At 44.6% G+C, this 17293-nt stretch overlaps 1 protein-coding gene across 1 annotated transcript in view; it reads right to left on the bottom strand.

Moving 5' to 3' along the window:
• Positions 1-17293, bottom strand: part of KATNIP (katanin interacting protein) — a 288175-nt gene that overhangs the window by 127434 nt on the left and 143448 nt on the right. Inside the window, exon 8 of the mRNA XM_042782225.1 lies at positions 13714-13845. Within this exon, the coding sequence (XP_042638159.1) occupies positions 13714-13845 (132 nt within the window). The remainder of the gene's footprint in view (positions 1-13713; positions 13846-17293) is intronic.

Below are 17293 nucleotides of genomic sequence, written 5' to 3'. Positions count from 1 at the left end.
ACTCAGAGCGACCCCATTGGGTTTCCGAGGCTGTAAATCTTTACGGAAGTAGATCGCCCCATCTTCCTTCTGTGGAGGGGCTGGTAGGTTTGAAGCTCTGACCTTCCGGGTAGCAGCCAAATGCCTTATCCACTATATCACCAGAGCTCCTTTCAAGTAACCCCTTAATAAACTCCTGTATTACCATCATGGAACTACCACCCTCTTTTCAGTCTCTTGGCCCTGAGAGCAAATTTTAAGTTATTCGTCTGTGCCCAGACACCCTGTCTCTGAAGAAAATGTCTTGTGATTAATTTGTACATATAAATGAATAGCAGTTGTGTTTGTCTACCTTTCATTTAGTCACAGTACCCAGGTTTTCCTTCAGGAAACCACCCCTTCCCACTCTTCTCAGTCTGTGTGGTTTGGGTGGATCTGAGTTCGTGGATTTTCCAGAGCTTGCCGACTTCAAATATTTTCTTGGGCAATGACAGAATTATATCTTCCTGGCCATGGAGGTTGGTTCATGAAAGATGGTGAGGAATTCTTTCTGGTACCATTAGAAAAGGAGCACTCTCTTCTCTCTGGGGCTACAGGTAGAAGGAAGCCTGGTGCCATTAGGAGCCATCTGTCTAGAGCTGTGGTTCTCAAAGTGTGCTCCCCGGACCAGTAACACCCTCACCTGGGAACTTGTTAGAAAGGAAGATGCTCAGTTCTAGCCCAGACCTGCTGACTCAGGAACTCCAGGGGTGGGGCCTACTAATCTGAGTTTTAATTGGCCTTGTAAATTCTTCTGATGGACATCCACAAGCTTGAGAACCACCGGACCAGAGGAAAGTGGAGCTAAAAGATGAAGAAATAGCCTCCTGATGAAATCAACTGAACATCTGGATCCTGCCATGCCTGAGGCCAATCTACATGTCGAAGACTTTTCAGTTCTGTGAGCAAGAAACTTTTCTTTGTTGCTTAAGTCAGTTTGGTTTTCTGTCACTTGCTATTAACAAACACTGACTAATGTTATGAGACTCTGGACTTTGGCAGATGGTCTTTCTGCGGCAGGTTTCTCCTGATAGAAATGCTAACCCCAGGGCTCAAGTTCTCCAGTCAGTGTTACTTTACTTCTATGGCTGGCAGCTTGTCTGGGAAAAGTGGTTCAGATATATCACTTCCCAAGAGCATTCTGACAACTTGGACAGTAAACTTGCTGCATTAAAGACTAATGTCCTCTTGCCCTCAGGAAGACAGCAGATCTCTGGAAGGAGGTTATATTCACTTTTTGGAAGGCTCATGGATAGAGACTGGAGAAAGACAGGACACAGCATCCTTTCATTAGAACCAGAGACAATTCTTCATCAGAACCAGAGATAATTACAATGATGGTGAGGAACTGAGCTATCACAGAGTTGGATCATATGAACATTTAATTGACACAAATTCAGTTTTATAGGCTTGGCAAATGGAAAAGGGGCAGGGGGAGAAATAACTCTTGCAGAGTGCAGGAGATAGGTTATGTTTCTCGTAATAATGGCAGATTAGCTAATCAGACCGACCCTGCCCCAGACCTAGAAAATCTGGACCATATGTTATCAAAATCGGCTTGAAAAAGAAAGCTGTCTGGAAGCAGAGAGAGGTAATGGAGCTGGGAGCAATGATGGGGACCAGAGAAGGAGGAGAAGGGAGGCCACAGAGGTGCACCCAGCATTTTCCTTCAAAGTGGTGCTGGTTCTGATGAGGGTGGCTACAGGGCTGGGGAACTGAGCAGAGCTTGTGACAGACTCAGGGGCAATAGTCAGAGTCCGGGTGACCTGGAAATAGGCCAGGAGTGAAGGGCACAGAAAGGTTAACAATGTGGGTAAATCCAAATTACTAATGACTATAAAATAATAACAATGATAATGCCTATCGGGGCTTAAAATCAAGAGAGGATTACAATGCATGGCAGTAACAGCATTTCCATTGGGAGGGGAGTAAATGGAGCTACAGAGTTGTAAGTCCTTCCATTGAATGAGAAGTGGTAAGCTTGCTAATTTAAAGTCGACTCTAATACGTCAAGAATGCACGCTGTAACCTCTGGTAATGACTGAAAGAATAATAAAAGAATGTATAACTAACAAGCTAATAGAGAGCAAAAAAGGAATAATACCAAGTAATCAGTTCAAAACAGGGCAAGAAAGGAGAGAAAGAGGAACATAAAATTGGCGGAACAAATAAAAAGCAAACAATAAGATGGTAGACTTAAACTCAAATATATCAGCAATTACATTAAATGTAAAAGGACTAAATGCTCTCATTAAAACACATAGATTGTTAAAGGATAAAAATAAAAAACAATTACTTGCTGCTGACAACAAACAAACCTTAATACAACGATGCAGGAAGTTTGAAAGTAACGATGAAAACACTAACAAAAAGAAAGCTGGTATAGCTCTGAATCAGACAAAGTAGATTTTAAGGCAAAAAGCATCACTAGAGAAAGAAGAATGATACATAATAATGAAAGGTTCGATTCACTAGGAAGATATAAAAAGCCTAATTCTGTATGCACCAGGAAAGACAAGCTCAGTAAGTACAAAGCAAGCAAGCAGGCAAGTCCACCCTCCAGACTTGTCTGAAGGAGGGTAAGGTGGTTTGTGACTCCACTATCCTCTTCGGAAGTCTAGGGTCCCTTGGGTGCTCTTGTGGTGTGAGCATCCCAGTTCCTTCAGCATAATACCAGTACTTGAAAACACACATTTTTCCCACAACCCAGACCCTAAACAAAGCTAACTACTTCATCTAGGGCTTGACTAAGGAGAGGTGAGGCCACTCTCCCCGCACTGGAGGAGAGATGATCTCTCCTGGGCTTGCTGAGGGATTGTCCAGATAAAGCCCTATATCCTGTGCTCCATCAGCAATCTGAGGGATTTCCAAGGGTGACTTTGACCATCTGAACTTTTTGCTACCGGTAGAGTCCAATCTCTGTGTGAGATGTGGCTCCACTGTAATCCCACCTTAGTGCTAGGGTGGTGATGATGATGTGGCTTGTACCTTTCCACAGAACCCTTTCTTTGAATCTGACTAATGCAGAGCAAAGCATATTAACACATAAATGCTGAGCTCCAAACCTGTTCCAAGTGAGAAGACTACTACCTCAAACAGTATCCTCTTCGAGAGAACACATGGGAAATCAAAGGCATCCAAATTGGTAAGGAAGGAATAAAACTATCCCTGTTTGCTGATGATATCATCCTACACATAGAAAACCCAAGAGACTCAGCAAAAAAACTACTGGAACTAATTGAGAGATTTAGCATCGTGGCAGAATACAAGACCAACATCCAAAAATCAGCTGGATTCCTCTACACCAGCAAAGAGATTGCTGAATAGGAAATAAGGAAATCAATACCATTTACAAAAGCTACCAAAAAAAAAAAAAAAAAATACTTGGGAATAAATCTCACTAGGAACACTAAAGACCTGTACAAAGAAAACTACAAAACACCACTTTAAGAAACCATAAATGGAAGAACATACCATGCTCATGGATAGGAAGATGAACATTGTGAAAATGTCAATACTATCCAAAGCAATCTATACAGTCAATGCAATCCCAGTCCAGGTCCCATCAACATTCTTTAAGGGTATGGAAAAACCAATCACTAATTTTATATGGAAAGGAAAGAGACCTTGGATAGCAAAGTACTATTAAAGAAGAAGAACAAGGTAGGAGGTCTCACACTCCCAGATCTCAAAACCTACTATACAGCCACAGTAGTCAAAACAGCCTGGTACTGGTACGACAGACACATAGACCAGTGGAACAGAATTGAGAACCCAGAAATAGATCCATCGACCCACGGTCAGCTGAATTTTGACAAAGGGCAGAAATCCATTAAATGGGGAAGAGATGGGCTCTTTTAACAAATGGTGCTGGCAAAACTGGATATCCATTTGCAGAAAAATAAGATCCATACCTCATACCATACCAAAAACTAATGTCAGATGGATCAAAGATTTAAATGTGAAACCTAAAACTATAAAGTTCCTCAAGGAAAAAATAGGAGCAAATTTAGGGGCCCTAACTTATGGTATATATAGACTGTCAATCATAACCCAAAAATGCACAAACAGCAGAAGATAAACTAGTGAATGGGACCTTCTAAAACTTAAATCTGTATATGCTTCCAAAGATTTCTCCAAAAGAATCAAAAGAGAACCTACAGATTTGGAAAAAATATTTGGCAATGACATATCTGACAAGGGACGTACCTCTAGAATTTATAGAAAATCCCCAACACTTCAACAACAAAAAGACATACAATCCAATTAAAAAATGGGCAGAATACATGAATAGATACTTCACCAAAGATGATATTCAGGCCAGTAAACACATGAAGAAATGTTCATGATCATTAGCTATTACCCAAAACAAAAACAAACAAAAGAAAAACCTCTTGCTGTCGAGTTGATTCCGACTCAGTGTGACCCCTCTTTGGGTTTCCAAGGCAGTATCTCTATGGAAGCAGATTGCCCAGTCTTCCTTCTGAGGAGTGGTTGGTGGGTTTGAACTGCCAGCCTTCTGGTTAGCAGTCAAATGCTGTGTTAGGCTTGGTTCTCTAGAGAAGCAAAACCAGTAAAGCTTATATATAAAGAGAAAGAGAAATTTATCTTAGGAAAATGGCTCACACACTTATAGAAGCTGTCAAGTCCAAAGTTCTTGGATCAAATGTCAAGCTGGAGGCTTTTCTCAACTCATGCAGCTGCAGGGGCTGAGGAGCTCAAGGTTGGCAGGCAGTATACTAGCTGTTGACTCCAATGAATGATGAATCCAAGATCTCCAGGCCGTATGGTGGATTGTTCGCTAATGGACAGTTGTAGGCAGCGCAACAGAATCCCGATCCACAGAGGAGTGTCTCTTTCCCCAGGATGTCCATAAATACACTGGAAGCAGGCCACACCCCTAGGGAAACTCCCTTTCAATGGATTGGCTGTTCAAAACATATTCATCTGATCCCACCATGGGAATAACTACATCACAACTGCTTAAATCACACAGAATTGTGGTCCAGCCAAGTTGACACACAGCTGCAACTATCACAAATGCCTTAGGCACTATGTCACCAGAGCTTCCTAATAATAAGCATAAGTGTACACATATTGAGAGGAAAGAATAGGCAAGAGGGGAAAAAAACTAAGGAAGACACCTAGTTAAAGAAAACCACAGTCTGACTGTATTCATGTCAGTTGTACTATAATTATGCAAGATTGTTACCATTGAGGCAAACTGGGTGAAGGGTACAGGATGTTTGCATTATTTCTTATAGCAGTACATAACTCTCAGCTTTGAGTTCACTGGGGAAAGACCTGGCTTAGGCGAGGTCTCTCTACCACTGTTGGAACATTGCTTGACCTAACTGATGGATGGCCACCTCTAGACTATTAGAGAGATGCAAATCAAAACAACAATGAAATACCATCTCACCTCAGCACTAACAACAAAGTTCAACAACACAGAAAATAACAAATGCTGGCAAGCATATGGAGAGATTGGGACTCTCATACACTGTGGTGGGACTGTAAAATGATACAACACTGTGGAAAGCAGTATGTCAATTCCTTAAAAAGTTGGAAGTAGACATACCATTTGATCAGCAATCCCATTACTAGATATATATCATAAAGAAGTGAGAGCAAGGACAAGAACAGATATATGCATACCCATGTTCATTGCAGCACTATTTACAATAGCAAATAGTTGGAAACAACCTAAGTGCCCATCAACAGATAACCAAACTATGGTACATATACACTATGGAATACTTTGCAACACACTAAAGAAAATGTAGAATCTGGGAAACACCGCATAACGTGGATGAACTTGGAGGACATTATACTGAATGAACTAAGCCAATCACAGAAGGTCAAATGTTGTATTAGTTCACTATTGTAAAAAGTCAAGGAAAGGTTTATATATGGAAAGCAGCTTTCTTTGTTGGTTACCAGAGATGGGAGGGGAGGGAAGGGAACATTGTTAGACAGGTAGAGACAGGTACTGACTTGGATGAAGGAAAGGGCAATGTACCAAATGTGAGTGATCAACACGGTGGCACTTGGGAAGAGGAAGACACAGAGAAGTACACAGGAGATACGGACAACAAAGATGAATCCTTTCGCTTATATAGTACTGCACTGTCAGTGATGGCAAGCATTGATCTACAAGTGGATAGATGGGTAGACAGGATGAATGATCAGGTATGTCTAGGCAGGCTGAAAGTGCCCATGACCATGTACAGGTTTGGCAGATGATGTTTCTAGACGGGTATTTGTATGTGCTGTAAGAGGTTGGACTCAACTCATAGCGACCCTTCCTTGGGTTTCCAAGGCAGTATCACTACAGAAGCAGATGGCGCCTTCCAAGGAATGGCTGGTGGGTTTGAACTGCCAGCCTTCTGGTTCGCAGTCAAATGCCTTAGGCACTATGCTACCAGAGCTCCTAGTAAGAATGTCCAGGTGTATAGTAGAGCTGACACAGCTCTTGGCTTCTTGGCCACAGCCAGCTACTCTAAGGGAGTGAGCAGTTGGGCTTGTGGGCTTGGGGCCATGGTCACAGGGGACATCAAGCTTAACTGGCATAACATACTTCACACAAACATTGTTCTACATTCTACTTTGGTTGAGTAGCAACTGGGGTCTCAAAAGCGTGCAAGCGGCCATCTAGATGCAACAATGTGTCTCTCCTTGTTCAGAGCAAAGAAGAATGAAGAAAACCAAAGCCGCATGGAAACAATTAGTCCAAGGGACTGGTAAACCATGTGATCCTTAGCCCATAAGACCATGAGACTAGAAGAACCAGATGGTGCCCGGTTACCACTGTCAACCACTTGGAAAGGCATCGGTGCAGGAGATCCTGGATAGAGTGGGAGAATAATATGGAATAAAACTCAAAATCATAATAAAGACAGGGTTTGCTGGTGTGATAGAACCTTGTGAGACCCCTGAGACTATGGCCCCTAGTTACCCTTCAGGTCTGGAACTGAACTCGCTCCTGCAGCTTCCAGCCAAACAACAGACAGGCATATGGAGTGAACATTTACACTCCTTGAAGCCATCAATTGTGGGAGAACAGAAGAGCAGTGTTTGCATAGGGAGATACCTCGGGGGTGTGGGGGGAGTGCATAGGAGGGAAGGACACAGAGAAGAGGTAACTATGGGGAGGAAGTGGGAAGAGAGCTGTTATATTGTGGGGAATTGCAGTCAGTGTCACGAAATAAAATGTGTATGAAATGTTATATAAAAAATTAATTTGCTCTGTAAAACTTTCACTCAAATCACAGTAAATTTTTTTTAAAAATTACCAAAAAAATTTTTTAAATGCATTAATAAAAAAATTTAAAAAACAAGAGAGAACCCATGGGACAAACTGCTCTAAGAACTAAGTTTCAGAAATAGCAGGTAATTAATAGTGGGATATTAATTGCAAGGACACAGTGACATGTGTTCTTCTAATTCCTTGCTATGGTGGCCAGGAAGCTCAGAGCCATAACTGCGTCCTAACTTTTGGTTAGCAGCCCAATGTTTTAACCACTAATGCCACCAGAGCTCCCATACTTAGGACTAGGTTGATGTAAATGATATGAAGTTAATGATAGCTGAGTGGGCACCGGAGAGGTTCATTTGTTCACCCAGCGTATTTTTCTTTCTATTCTGGTTTCCTTCCTCCTCACTCTCATTTTCTCATATATTTTCTAAGTCTTGCATGACAGACTTGACATGATTTGTTAGACCACATCAGAACATTTTTAAAGAAAGGCAGATTATAAATTAAGTCTACTTTGAAAAGTGTGGTACATGAAGACATGCATGATGATTTTAGTAGACACATGGATTAACTTGCAAAAAATATTAATAGTTACATATTTATTTTAATGAACATTAGAAAATATATAACGATTCAATCCTGTGAATTTTAGGGATGTTATTACTTAGGACTGCCCACTGCCTTCAAGTCAATTCCAACCCATAGTGACCCTTTAGAATAGAGTAGAAATGCCCCACCAGGTTTCCAAGGCTGTACATCTTTACGGAAGCAGACCGCCTCATCTTTCTCCCTTGGAGTGGCTGTTGGGCTCAAACTGCTAACTTTCGGTTAGCAGCCCAGTGCTTTAACCACTAATTCCACCAAAGCTCCTATACTTAGGACTAGGTTGATGTAAATGATATGAAGTAAATGATAGCTGAGTGGGCACAAGAGAGGCCATACAGTACAGTAGTTCAAAACAGAATCTAGACCCCATGTTTTCAAATACTGGTCCCATTCTTTACTGGCTTTGTGACCTCAGACAAGTTCTTTAGCCTCTCTGTGCCTCAGTTTCCTCTATACAATGGTGTCAGGAGTAATAGTACCTACCACAGTGGGCTGTTCAGATGATTAAATGCAAGATTACATATGTGATGCTAAAATACAGCCCCTGAGAGCTTGTTCAGTGCTTTCTGTTAGCTCTTAATTTTATTACCTGGACATGTGAAAACCAGTGGACAGAGAGGAACGCCCTGGCAAACTCAGTAGGATTGGTGGGAAGAGGGCATGCCTACCCTGTGCCTCTGCCAACCTACCAGGGACTCTCAGGGGTCTTGTGCTCACTGGCACACTACCCTGGTTCTTTTCTTCCATCTTTTCCTTTTAACAACTTCTGAAGGAACTTTCTGAAAAACAATTTTCTATTTTCACATAGAGTTAAGCCAACATCAGCTGTACAAACTGACGCTTGTCAACTTGAGTGGTGGTCAGTGCAGCCAACCCAGGAGGAGTGGGAGAAACAGGTCCTGCGGGACTGCTACCCACATCCTCGCTGACCTGGGTCTGCATTTAGTCCCATGGCCTCCTCTTCTCTCTCGCTCTTCCCCACCTTCCTGGGTAAATCTCATCTGACCAAAGATGCCACCCACTGCCGTCGAGTCAGATCTGACTCATAGTGACCCCTCCTTGGGTTTCCAAGGCATTATCACTATGGAAGTAGATTGCCTAACTGTCCTTCTGAGGAGTGGCTGGTAGGTTTGAACCTCCAGCCTTCTGGTTAGCAGTCAAATGCCTTAGGCACTACACCACCAGAGCTCCTGACCAAAGATGAGAGGTCCCAAATCCACCAGGTTTCACTGACACCTTATGTGTTACAGCTCACAGCTCACTCCTATAGATCATCTCTCTGTATTGGTTCATAAGTGTGAATCCTCTTTAACTCTTGGCATGTTGGGGCTGACATGGCTCTCAGCTCTTGGGTTCCAGTGACTCCCTTCCTTGATTTACTTTCCTTGAGCCCCAAGCAGGCCTCTTCCCAGTCTCTGGGTTTTGCCAAGGAGCCCTCAGGAACTAGCAGTCCTAACTCTGCCCCAGTGGATTCTGGCGCCTCAAGGTAGGAGGCAAGCAATCCCCCATCTGCAGCTGTTTGGCTGCAGTTCCAAGCTCTCCCCCTGCTGAGGCAGGACGCAGGTCAGAGGCCTCAGCCCTCCGGCCAGGGGTCCAGCACTGAGTAGCTTGTCTAGACCCAGTTCCTAGCTGTGAGGCCCCAGGTTACCCTGCATCTCCTTTCTCAGTGACACAGATTCAGAACCTATTCCACCCAGTGACCCCCCTGGGTTCACATCACTGCTGAGTCCCAGCTCTCCTCCCCAACACCGCAGGGCCCCCAACACCCAGGTTCTTATCATAGTCATGACTAGTCTTAAACCTATCTCCCCCTCCTGACCCTACAATCAAATCGTCAGCAAGCCCAAGTAGCTCTTCCTCCAGAATTGTCCAGAAGCCATTCAGAGACCGAGCCGCTATGTTCTCCATCCTGAACAACTGCAGTGGCCTCCTCCTTGGTCACCCCACATCCACCTGGCTCCCAACAGGCCATACTGCACGAACAGCCAGATGGATCTTGTGAAAATGTACATCAAGTCATGGCAGCCCTGTTGTTGCAAAGGCTCACAGGCTCCCCAGCACCGAGACCCTCTCCTGGTCATGTGTGCTCTGCCCCTGCCCACCTCTGTGACCTCATTTCAGCCGCCCCCTGCTCACTGCCTTTGCTTCAGCCTCCAGCCTCCAGCCTCCTTTCTGATTCTTGAGCCACCTGAGCGGCTCTTTCCTATCTCAGTGCCTTTGCACAGGCTGTCCCCTTGCCCAAGGGGTAGTTCCTTAACATCACTCAGGTCTTAGCTCAAGTGTCCTGTTCTCAGAGAGGCCCTCTCTGACCTCATCTGCCTGCTCATCTTATCTTAATCCTTTTGCTGTCTTTGTCACCATCCAATCTTTGTATTTGTTTGTTACAGATCTCTGCTCCCTAAAATAAAAATGCCATGAGAACAAGGATGATGTCTGTGTTATTGTTCACTGACCTCTAGTGCCTGGGAGAGGGGCTGCCATACAATAGGTGGTGTATACACAGGTTTCTGGAGAAGTCAGTGAAGAAGATGCCCTGTTACCTTGCCTGGAACTTCCTCTCCCTGCTGGACTGCAAGACACCCTCACTTGCAGCCCTGGGCCTGCACTCTGCAGCTCTGCCTCCCCAGCTGGCCCTGCCCATAGACCAGGGTACACCCCAGAATACTTGCTGCTGGCCTCAACTGCTGCCTGGATTCTCCAACCCAAGGTTCCATGTAATGGACTGAAAACTTACAAGTATCACTGCCTGAATCACAGCTGAGCCTGCCAGAACCTAGCTAGACGCCTGGTCTACCAGGTGGTGGTGGGTAGGACTTCATGCCACCTCTGTGGTCAGCCAGCTCTATGAGGCGCAGCCTAGGAGAGTGATTCAGAGAACAGGCTTTGGAGCCGAGAAGCCTGGGTGCATACCCTAGCTTAGCTATCCCTGTGGGTGCTACTCTATGCAAATTCTGTCTGTATTCAGAGTCTTGGTTTCCTCATCTGTGAGATGATGGGAGATGGTAACAGTATCCACAATGATGCTCTTGGAGTCTGCTGCCTGGCACCCATTCTCCCTTCCTGTTGTGACAGCACCTGAGTCTCTTCACATGACCACCTCTGACCAGGTCAGGCAATGAGAAGTAGTGCTGAGGCTTTTGCAGGTGATCCTGAGAACAGTGCTAAGTGATCCTGACTAAACACTTGCTCTGAGCCAGGTGTTCCTCTAAGCACCTTGTATCAATTCATCTCTTTAGTCCTGGGGCCAGGATTTGCACCAGCCAGTTGGGCCCAGAGTAGCCATGTTCTTTTCTGCCAGGGTTGCTGGGCCGGTGGGCTATCTGCCTGGAGTGGCTGCTGCTAGTTGTCTCAGCATCTCCTGTCTGAGAAGGAAGGGCACAGAGACGAAAGCCGGGCCAAGAGGGGACGAGGGGTGACTGCTGACATATTTCACCCTGATCCAGCTATACCTGAAGATCACGCCACCTTTGGACTTTTCCATTACAAGGGCTAATGCTGATTCCCTCATTTAAAGCCACTTTTAATACCACTCTTTTTATTACTTGCTATTTAATATGTCTTGTCTTATATTTATACAGTCTTTCCTCATAACCTGGCCTTGATGAAGGTTGATTCAGATAATGCCTGTGTGATGCCCTGCCCATATTCCTGCAGCCAGATTTCCACTAACTGCATCTGCAGCTCTGTCTCAGGGCTCCTCTGGCATGCAGGCCTGCAAAGCATTAAGCGTGGGAGAGTCAACACCTGCCAGGAGCAGCCTGTAACCATGACCCAGAGGGGTGGGTGTGTAAAAGCCCAGTTCCCTGGCCCCTGGTGGAAAGCTTTTTTGGTTACCTAGTGCTGCTCTAACAGAAATACCACAAATGGGATGCTTTAACAAACAGGAGTTTATTCTCTTATGGTTTTGGAGGCTAGAAATCCAAGTTCAAAGTACCAGGCTCTAGGGACTGGGTAAAAGCCCCACAACCTTGGACTTCAGGTCTGTCTCTTGCTCCCAGCCCACTGAAGCTAGGGGCTTTCTTTACTCAGGCAGCTGCTGGCTGCTGAGACTGACAAGCCCAAGGTCGACCAATAAAATGGCACGGTCCTGATACTACCAAACCAAACGGCAGGCCATTGATTCAAGTCCTGAAAAAGTCACAAAATGGGCGGGGCAACACAGCAGGCTGCTGAATTCGGCTACATTTAGGGTTCAAGCATCCATAAGTTAGAGACCATTCCCAAAGCTTCTCCTCATATACGGGAAGCAGACTCCATCCCTAAAGCAGCTGCTCCAATAGATTCCACCATGCAGTTGATTGCCAGTCTCATCATGGAGAATAACTACCAGCAGCTGCCCAGCCACTCAGAACCAGGCCCATCCAAGGTGACTTATAATCTTAACTACCACAGAAGGTGGTAAACACAGAGGCTTGGACTCCACCCTGCTTCCCAGACCTTCCCTGGTGAGGTGGAGCTCCACTTGCCCAGTGGAATGTGCTCGATAATGAATCCAGTTTGGCTCCTTCTCTTCCCTGTCTCACTTCCTCCTCCCCTACCTGGGATCACCTCCCAAGTAAACTGTTGTTGTTATTTGCTGTTGAGTCAGACCGGACTCATAGCAACCCCTCCTTGGGATTCCTAAGCAGTATCACTACAGAAGTAGATTGCCCAACCTTCCTTCTGAGGCATGGCTGGTATGTTTGAACTACCAGTCTTCTGATTAGCCGTCAAGTGCCTTAGGCACTAAGCTACCAGAGCTCCTTCCCAAGTAAATTAGTTTCCCTCAAATCATTATCTCAGAGTCTGCTTCTAGGGGAATCCAAATCAAGACAATATGGACAGCAATTGAGTAAATGCTCAATAAATGGTCATTATTATTGTCTCTGTTTCCTGCTGGGTCTCCACTTACTCTTCCCTCCTCCATGCATCCTGAGCTCCTGAGACAAGAGCTTTAAGCCTCAGGCCTCAGGCTGGAAGTGGGACGGTACCCCCGGCCCCATTTTGGAGTGAGGAAGCTGGTTCCCACCACCAAGTCCCTCAGCCATGCCATAGGATACAGTCCGTCCAGCTCCCCAGTAAACAAGGATGGAGTGTGTCTAATGACAGGAGGTCAGGGCTTAGACCAATGCTTCTGTCATTTATAAGACTGATTTGGACAGGACTGGATTACACCCAGGACAAATTCTTGGGACAACACTAGGATGCTTTGAGCTCTTTGAGGTGCCTTAGGTCACAGATGACCCAGAAGCAGATGGCCCCACACAGCTACTCCAGCCACCGGTTTTGACCCCAGACATCAGGATGAGGTGATAGACCTGCAGGCCCACTGCGTGCAAGTTCCTGGTTAGGGACCAGCAGTGGCATCACTCCACCAGTGCCAAGTCCTATGCCTGCCCCTTTCCAGCTGGGTAAACTGCCTGCTCTGGGCCTCACTCCTCATCTGTGACATGGGTACCATCGCAGAGCCTACCTCTAACACCAGCTGTAAGGATGATATGCGATGATGTAAGTAGAAACTCACATTAGTGGCTGGCTCAATATATGTAACTTCTCAAATCATGAGAACGGAAGGAGACTGACTGACTAAGCACCATAAACTCTTCTGTACATTTAGAATTTTGTACCACTTCATGTATTATTATTACCCAGCTAAACTGAGCAAATTAATTTTAAAGTGAAAACAAAAGTAACAGCAATTTTCAACTGCAACCACAAATTTGTTGTAGAACCAGAAAGCAGCTAAAAGTCAGCTCAGCTCTCAGTGGGGAGGGGAGTGAAGCAAGGGCCCCCCCACGACAGCCCCCACTGAGGGGGCCCTGCCCACTTTGCTCAGTGGCACTTGAACTTACTGGAGCAGGGCTTCTCCTGGTCTGAGAGTGTGGCGGGGGGCTGGTGATTCAGGGTTGGCTCAGATTTGCTGGGAATGAAGACTTCTGCATCGTCCTTCCGTTTAGCAGACAAATGCCTTTCCCTTTTACTGCCTGTAGGAAAACAATGTATCTATGTAAAGACACTGAGTGCAAGCTGAGCTGGGACATTCTGCCCAGACATTTATTTGTTTATTTACAATTTTTTTTTTAATATATTTATGCATTGAACACAGATCTATTGGATCCCTACTCTGCAGCAGGCATCGTGTTAATCTGGCCAACAAAACAAGTTTACTGAGAATCACTGTGCACTAAACATGCTATTTTATGGAAAACAAATGAAATATTTCAGAATGCACAGGTTTTCTAATACTAGCATTTCTAAATAGAAACAAGTCTTACAACTGATGGCCCCTCACGTCTAATCAAGGAGATCTGGTGTCACGGTAGAAGCTCTAGTAGTGTAGTGTCTAAGGTATTTGACTGCTTACCAGAAGGCTGGCAGTTCAAACCCGCCAGCTACTCCTCAAAAGGAAAGTTGGGCAATCTACTTCTGTAGTGATACCACCTCAGAAACCCAAGGAGGGGTCACTGGGAGTTGGATCCAACTCCACGGCAGTGAATTTGGTTTTGGTTTGGTGTCACGGTGGTTAAAGCATTTGGTTGCTAACCAAAGGTTTGGCAGTTCAAACTCACCAGGGCTCCATGGAGAAAGATGGGGAAGCCTGCTTCTGTAAATATTTACAGCCTTGGAAACCCTATGGTACAGTTCTACTCTGTCCCATGGGATTGCGATGGGTTAGGATCGACTTGAAGCACTTACTTATAAAGATCAAAGACTACAGCCTTCAGTATGTATTACATCTCGACATGAAGAAAACAAAAATCCTCACAACTGGACCACTAAGTAACATCATGATAAATGGAGAAAAGACTAAAGTTGTCAACAATTTCGTTTTACTTGGATGTACAATCAATGTCAATGGAAGCTGCAGTTGAGAAATCAAATGATGTTTTGCATTGGGCAAATCTGCTGCAAAAGACCTCTTTAAAGAGTTAAAGAGCAAAGATGTTACTTTGAAGACTAAGGTGTCCCTGACCCAAGCCACTGTCTTTTCAATAGCATCATATGCATGTGATAGCTGAACAATGAATGAGTAAGATCGCAGGAGAACTAATGCAAGGTTTTTTTGTCAGGTCCAAAGGGCAGCATTTTTCTTTCCTCGTGGAACATAAAATAATTCTGCAATGAAGGATATCTTAGAGTCAGAGTCCCTGTGCTTGGGGTTCTCCTGGGCTGGGAAGAAAGAAACCTAGGAAGTGTCTACCTAAAGTGTAATGTAAAGTGAATGCTAGGCAAGAAGATCTTGGGGGCTTGTGATATTCTAAAGGAGGGGAAGTCCTGGAATCAGGGCAACGTGGCAATGCCTGGAACTGTGTGGTGTCTGTCTGATTTGCACCAACCTCTGCCACCCTTCTTGGCTTTGTGAAGCAGAAAGGTTTCTCTACTATCTTCTTAAGTATTTGTTTGCTGGGTGGCCTGACACTGGGGGCCGCAGGGCAGACTGTGATATGAGAAAGGAATGACAATGTCCAATGGACAAGACAAAGAATGGAGGGAGCAGATGACCCAAAGACTGGCTTCCCCGGTGCTGAAAATGATGCTAAGGATGGTAAGAGCAACAGCCCACTTGTGCTGTATGCTGGGCACGTGTTGTCTTATTTACTCCCTCAGCTACCCTAGGATGTAGACACATATCCTGAGGTAGAAGGCAGAACAATGACTCACCAAAGATGTCATGTCCTAATCTCTAAAACTTGCGAACATGCTAGCTTACATAGCACATAGGAATTAATGTTGCTACCAGCTCACCTTAAAAATAGGGAGATTATCCTGGGTTTCACTAGTATTCATAAGGTTTTTGTGTATGTGTGTGATTTGGGTAAAGGTTTATGAGTAAATTCATTTTCCATACAGCAGTTCATACACATTTTGTTTCATGACATTGATTGCCTGGGTCCTTCTTTCCTATGCATTCTTGCCCTCTGAGATATTCATAAGATTTTCAGTGCCAATTTTTTTCAGAAGTAGACCACCACGTCCTTCCTCCTAGAAGCATCACTGAAACTGTCCACCATGCGTGACCCGGTTAGTATTGGAAATATTGGTGGCATGGCTTCCAGAATCACAGCAACATGCAAGCTACCATAGTACGACGAACTGACATTTTTTTGCTTAACGTGAAGAAGACTTGAAGCACTTACTTATGAAGATCAAAGACTACGGCCTTTAGTAGGTATTACACTTCAACACAGAGAAAACAAAAATCCTTACAGCTGGAAAAATAAGCAACATCATGATAAATGGAGAAAAGACTAAAGTTGTCAACAATTTCATTTTACTTGGATAGTCAATCAATATTTATGGAAGCTGCAGTTGAGAAATCAAACAATGCTTTGCATTGAGCAAATCTGCTGCAAAAGACCTCTTTAAAGTGTTAAAGAACAAAGATGTCACTTTGAAGACTAAAGTGTGCCTGACCCAAGCCACTGTCTTTTCAATAGCATCATATGCATGTGAAAGCTGAACATGAATAAGTAAAATTGCAGAAGAACTGATGCATTGGAATTGTTGTGTTGGCAAATACTGAATATACCACGGACTGACAGAAGAAAAAATGTGTCTTGGGAGAAGTACAGCCAGAACACTCCTGCAAGCAATAATGGCCAGACCTCATCTCTTGTACTTTGGTCATGTTAGCAGGAGGGACTACTCCCTGGAGAAGGACATCATGCTGGGTAAAGAAGAGGATCAGAGAAAAGGAGAAGACCTTCATCAACACGGAATGACACAGTGGCTGCAACGATGAGCTTAAGCACTGAAAGGATTGTGAGGATTACATAGGACTGGGCAGTGTTTCATTCTGTTGTACATAGAGTCACTATGTGTCAAAACCTATTTGGTGGCACCTAACAACAATGACAACAGAAATCCTCAGTTATCTGCAATCACAAGGTCCTTAAAAGTGGAAGAGGGAGACTTCCAGCAAAATGGTGGAATAGGCAGACAAGCTACACAGACCCTCTGCAACAAATGAATGAGAAACCAATTGAAACCAATACAGAAGAAGATCCTAGAACCCTGAACTTTGAAGAGAGGGATAAATAAGTGGGTTAAATACCAACTAGTAGAAGAAACTGAATGAAAACAGAGTAAGGAGACAAACGGAGATGTGGATGGCCGGCTGTTAAGGGTACAACCATTTTGAATATTTGCATGTGGCATGATCATTTTGAATATATGCAAATGGTGTTCTGACCTGGACAGCCACCTAAGAATGGGCTCCACTTGCCACAGACAGCATGGGCAATTGCACTGGAGGCTGACGACTAGAAAGATGTGATATTCCACTTGTTACTCTTATACCCCACACCTTCTTAGTGAACAGAGGTGTGGCCATCTCCCACCTCCACCCACCTTCTTGACCAGCAGGAATTCCATCCCTGTCTGTGCCCTGACAGAAACTGGGTGCCCTGCCCCACCCCCAAAAGTTTTGTT

This window comes from Orycteropus afer, unplaced genomic scaffold, assembly GCF_000298275.1.
Source record: "Orycteropus afer afer isolate SDZICR_OR568_19922 unplaced genomic scaffold, OryAfe1.0 scaffold00266, whole genome shotgun sequence".
In the NCBI taxonomy this organism is placed as follows: Eukaryota; Metazoa; Chordata; class Mammalia; order Tubulidentata; family Orycteropodidae; genus Orycteropus; species Orycteropus afer.
The sequence above is the reverse complement of the archived record's forward strand: the minus strand, read 5'-3'. Positions and strand labels throughout refer to the sequence as shown.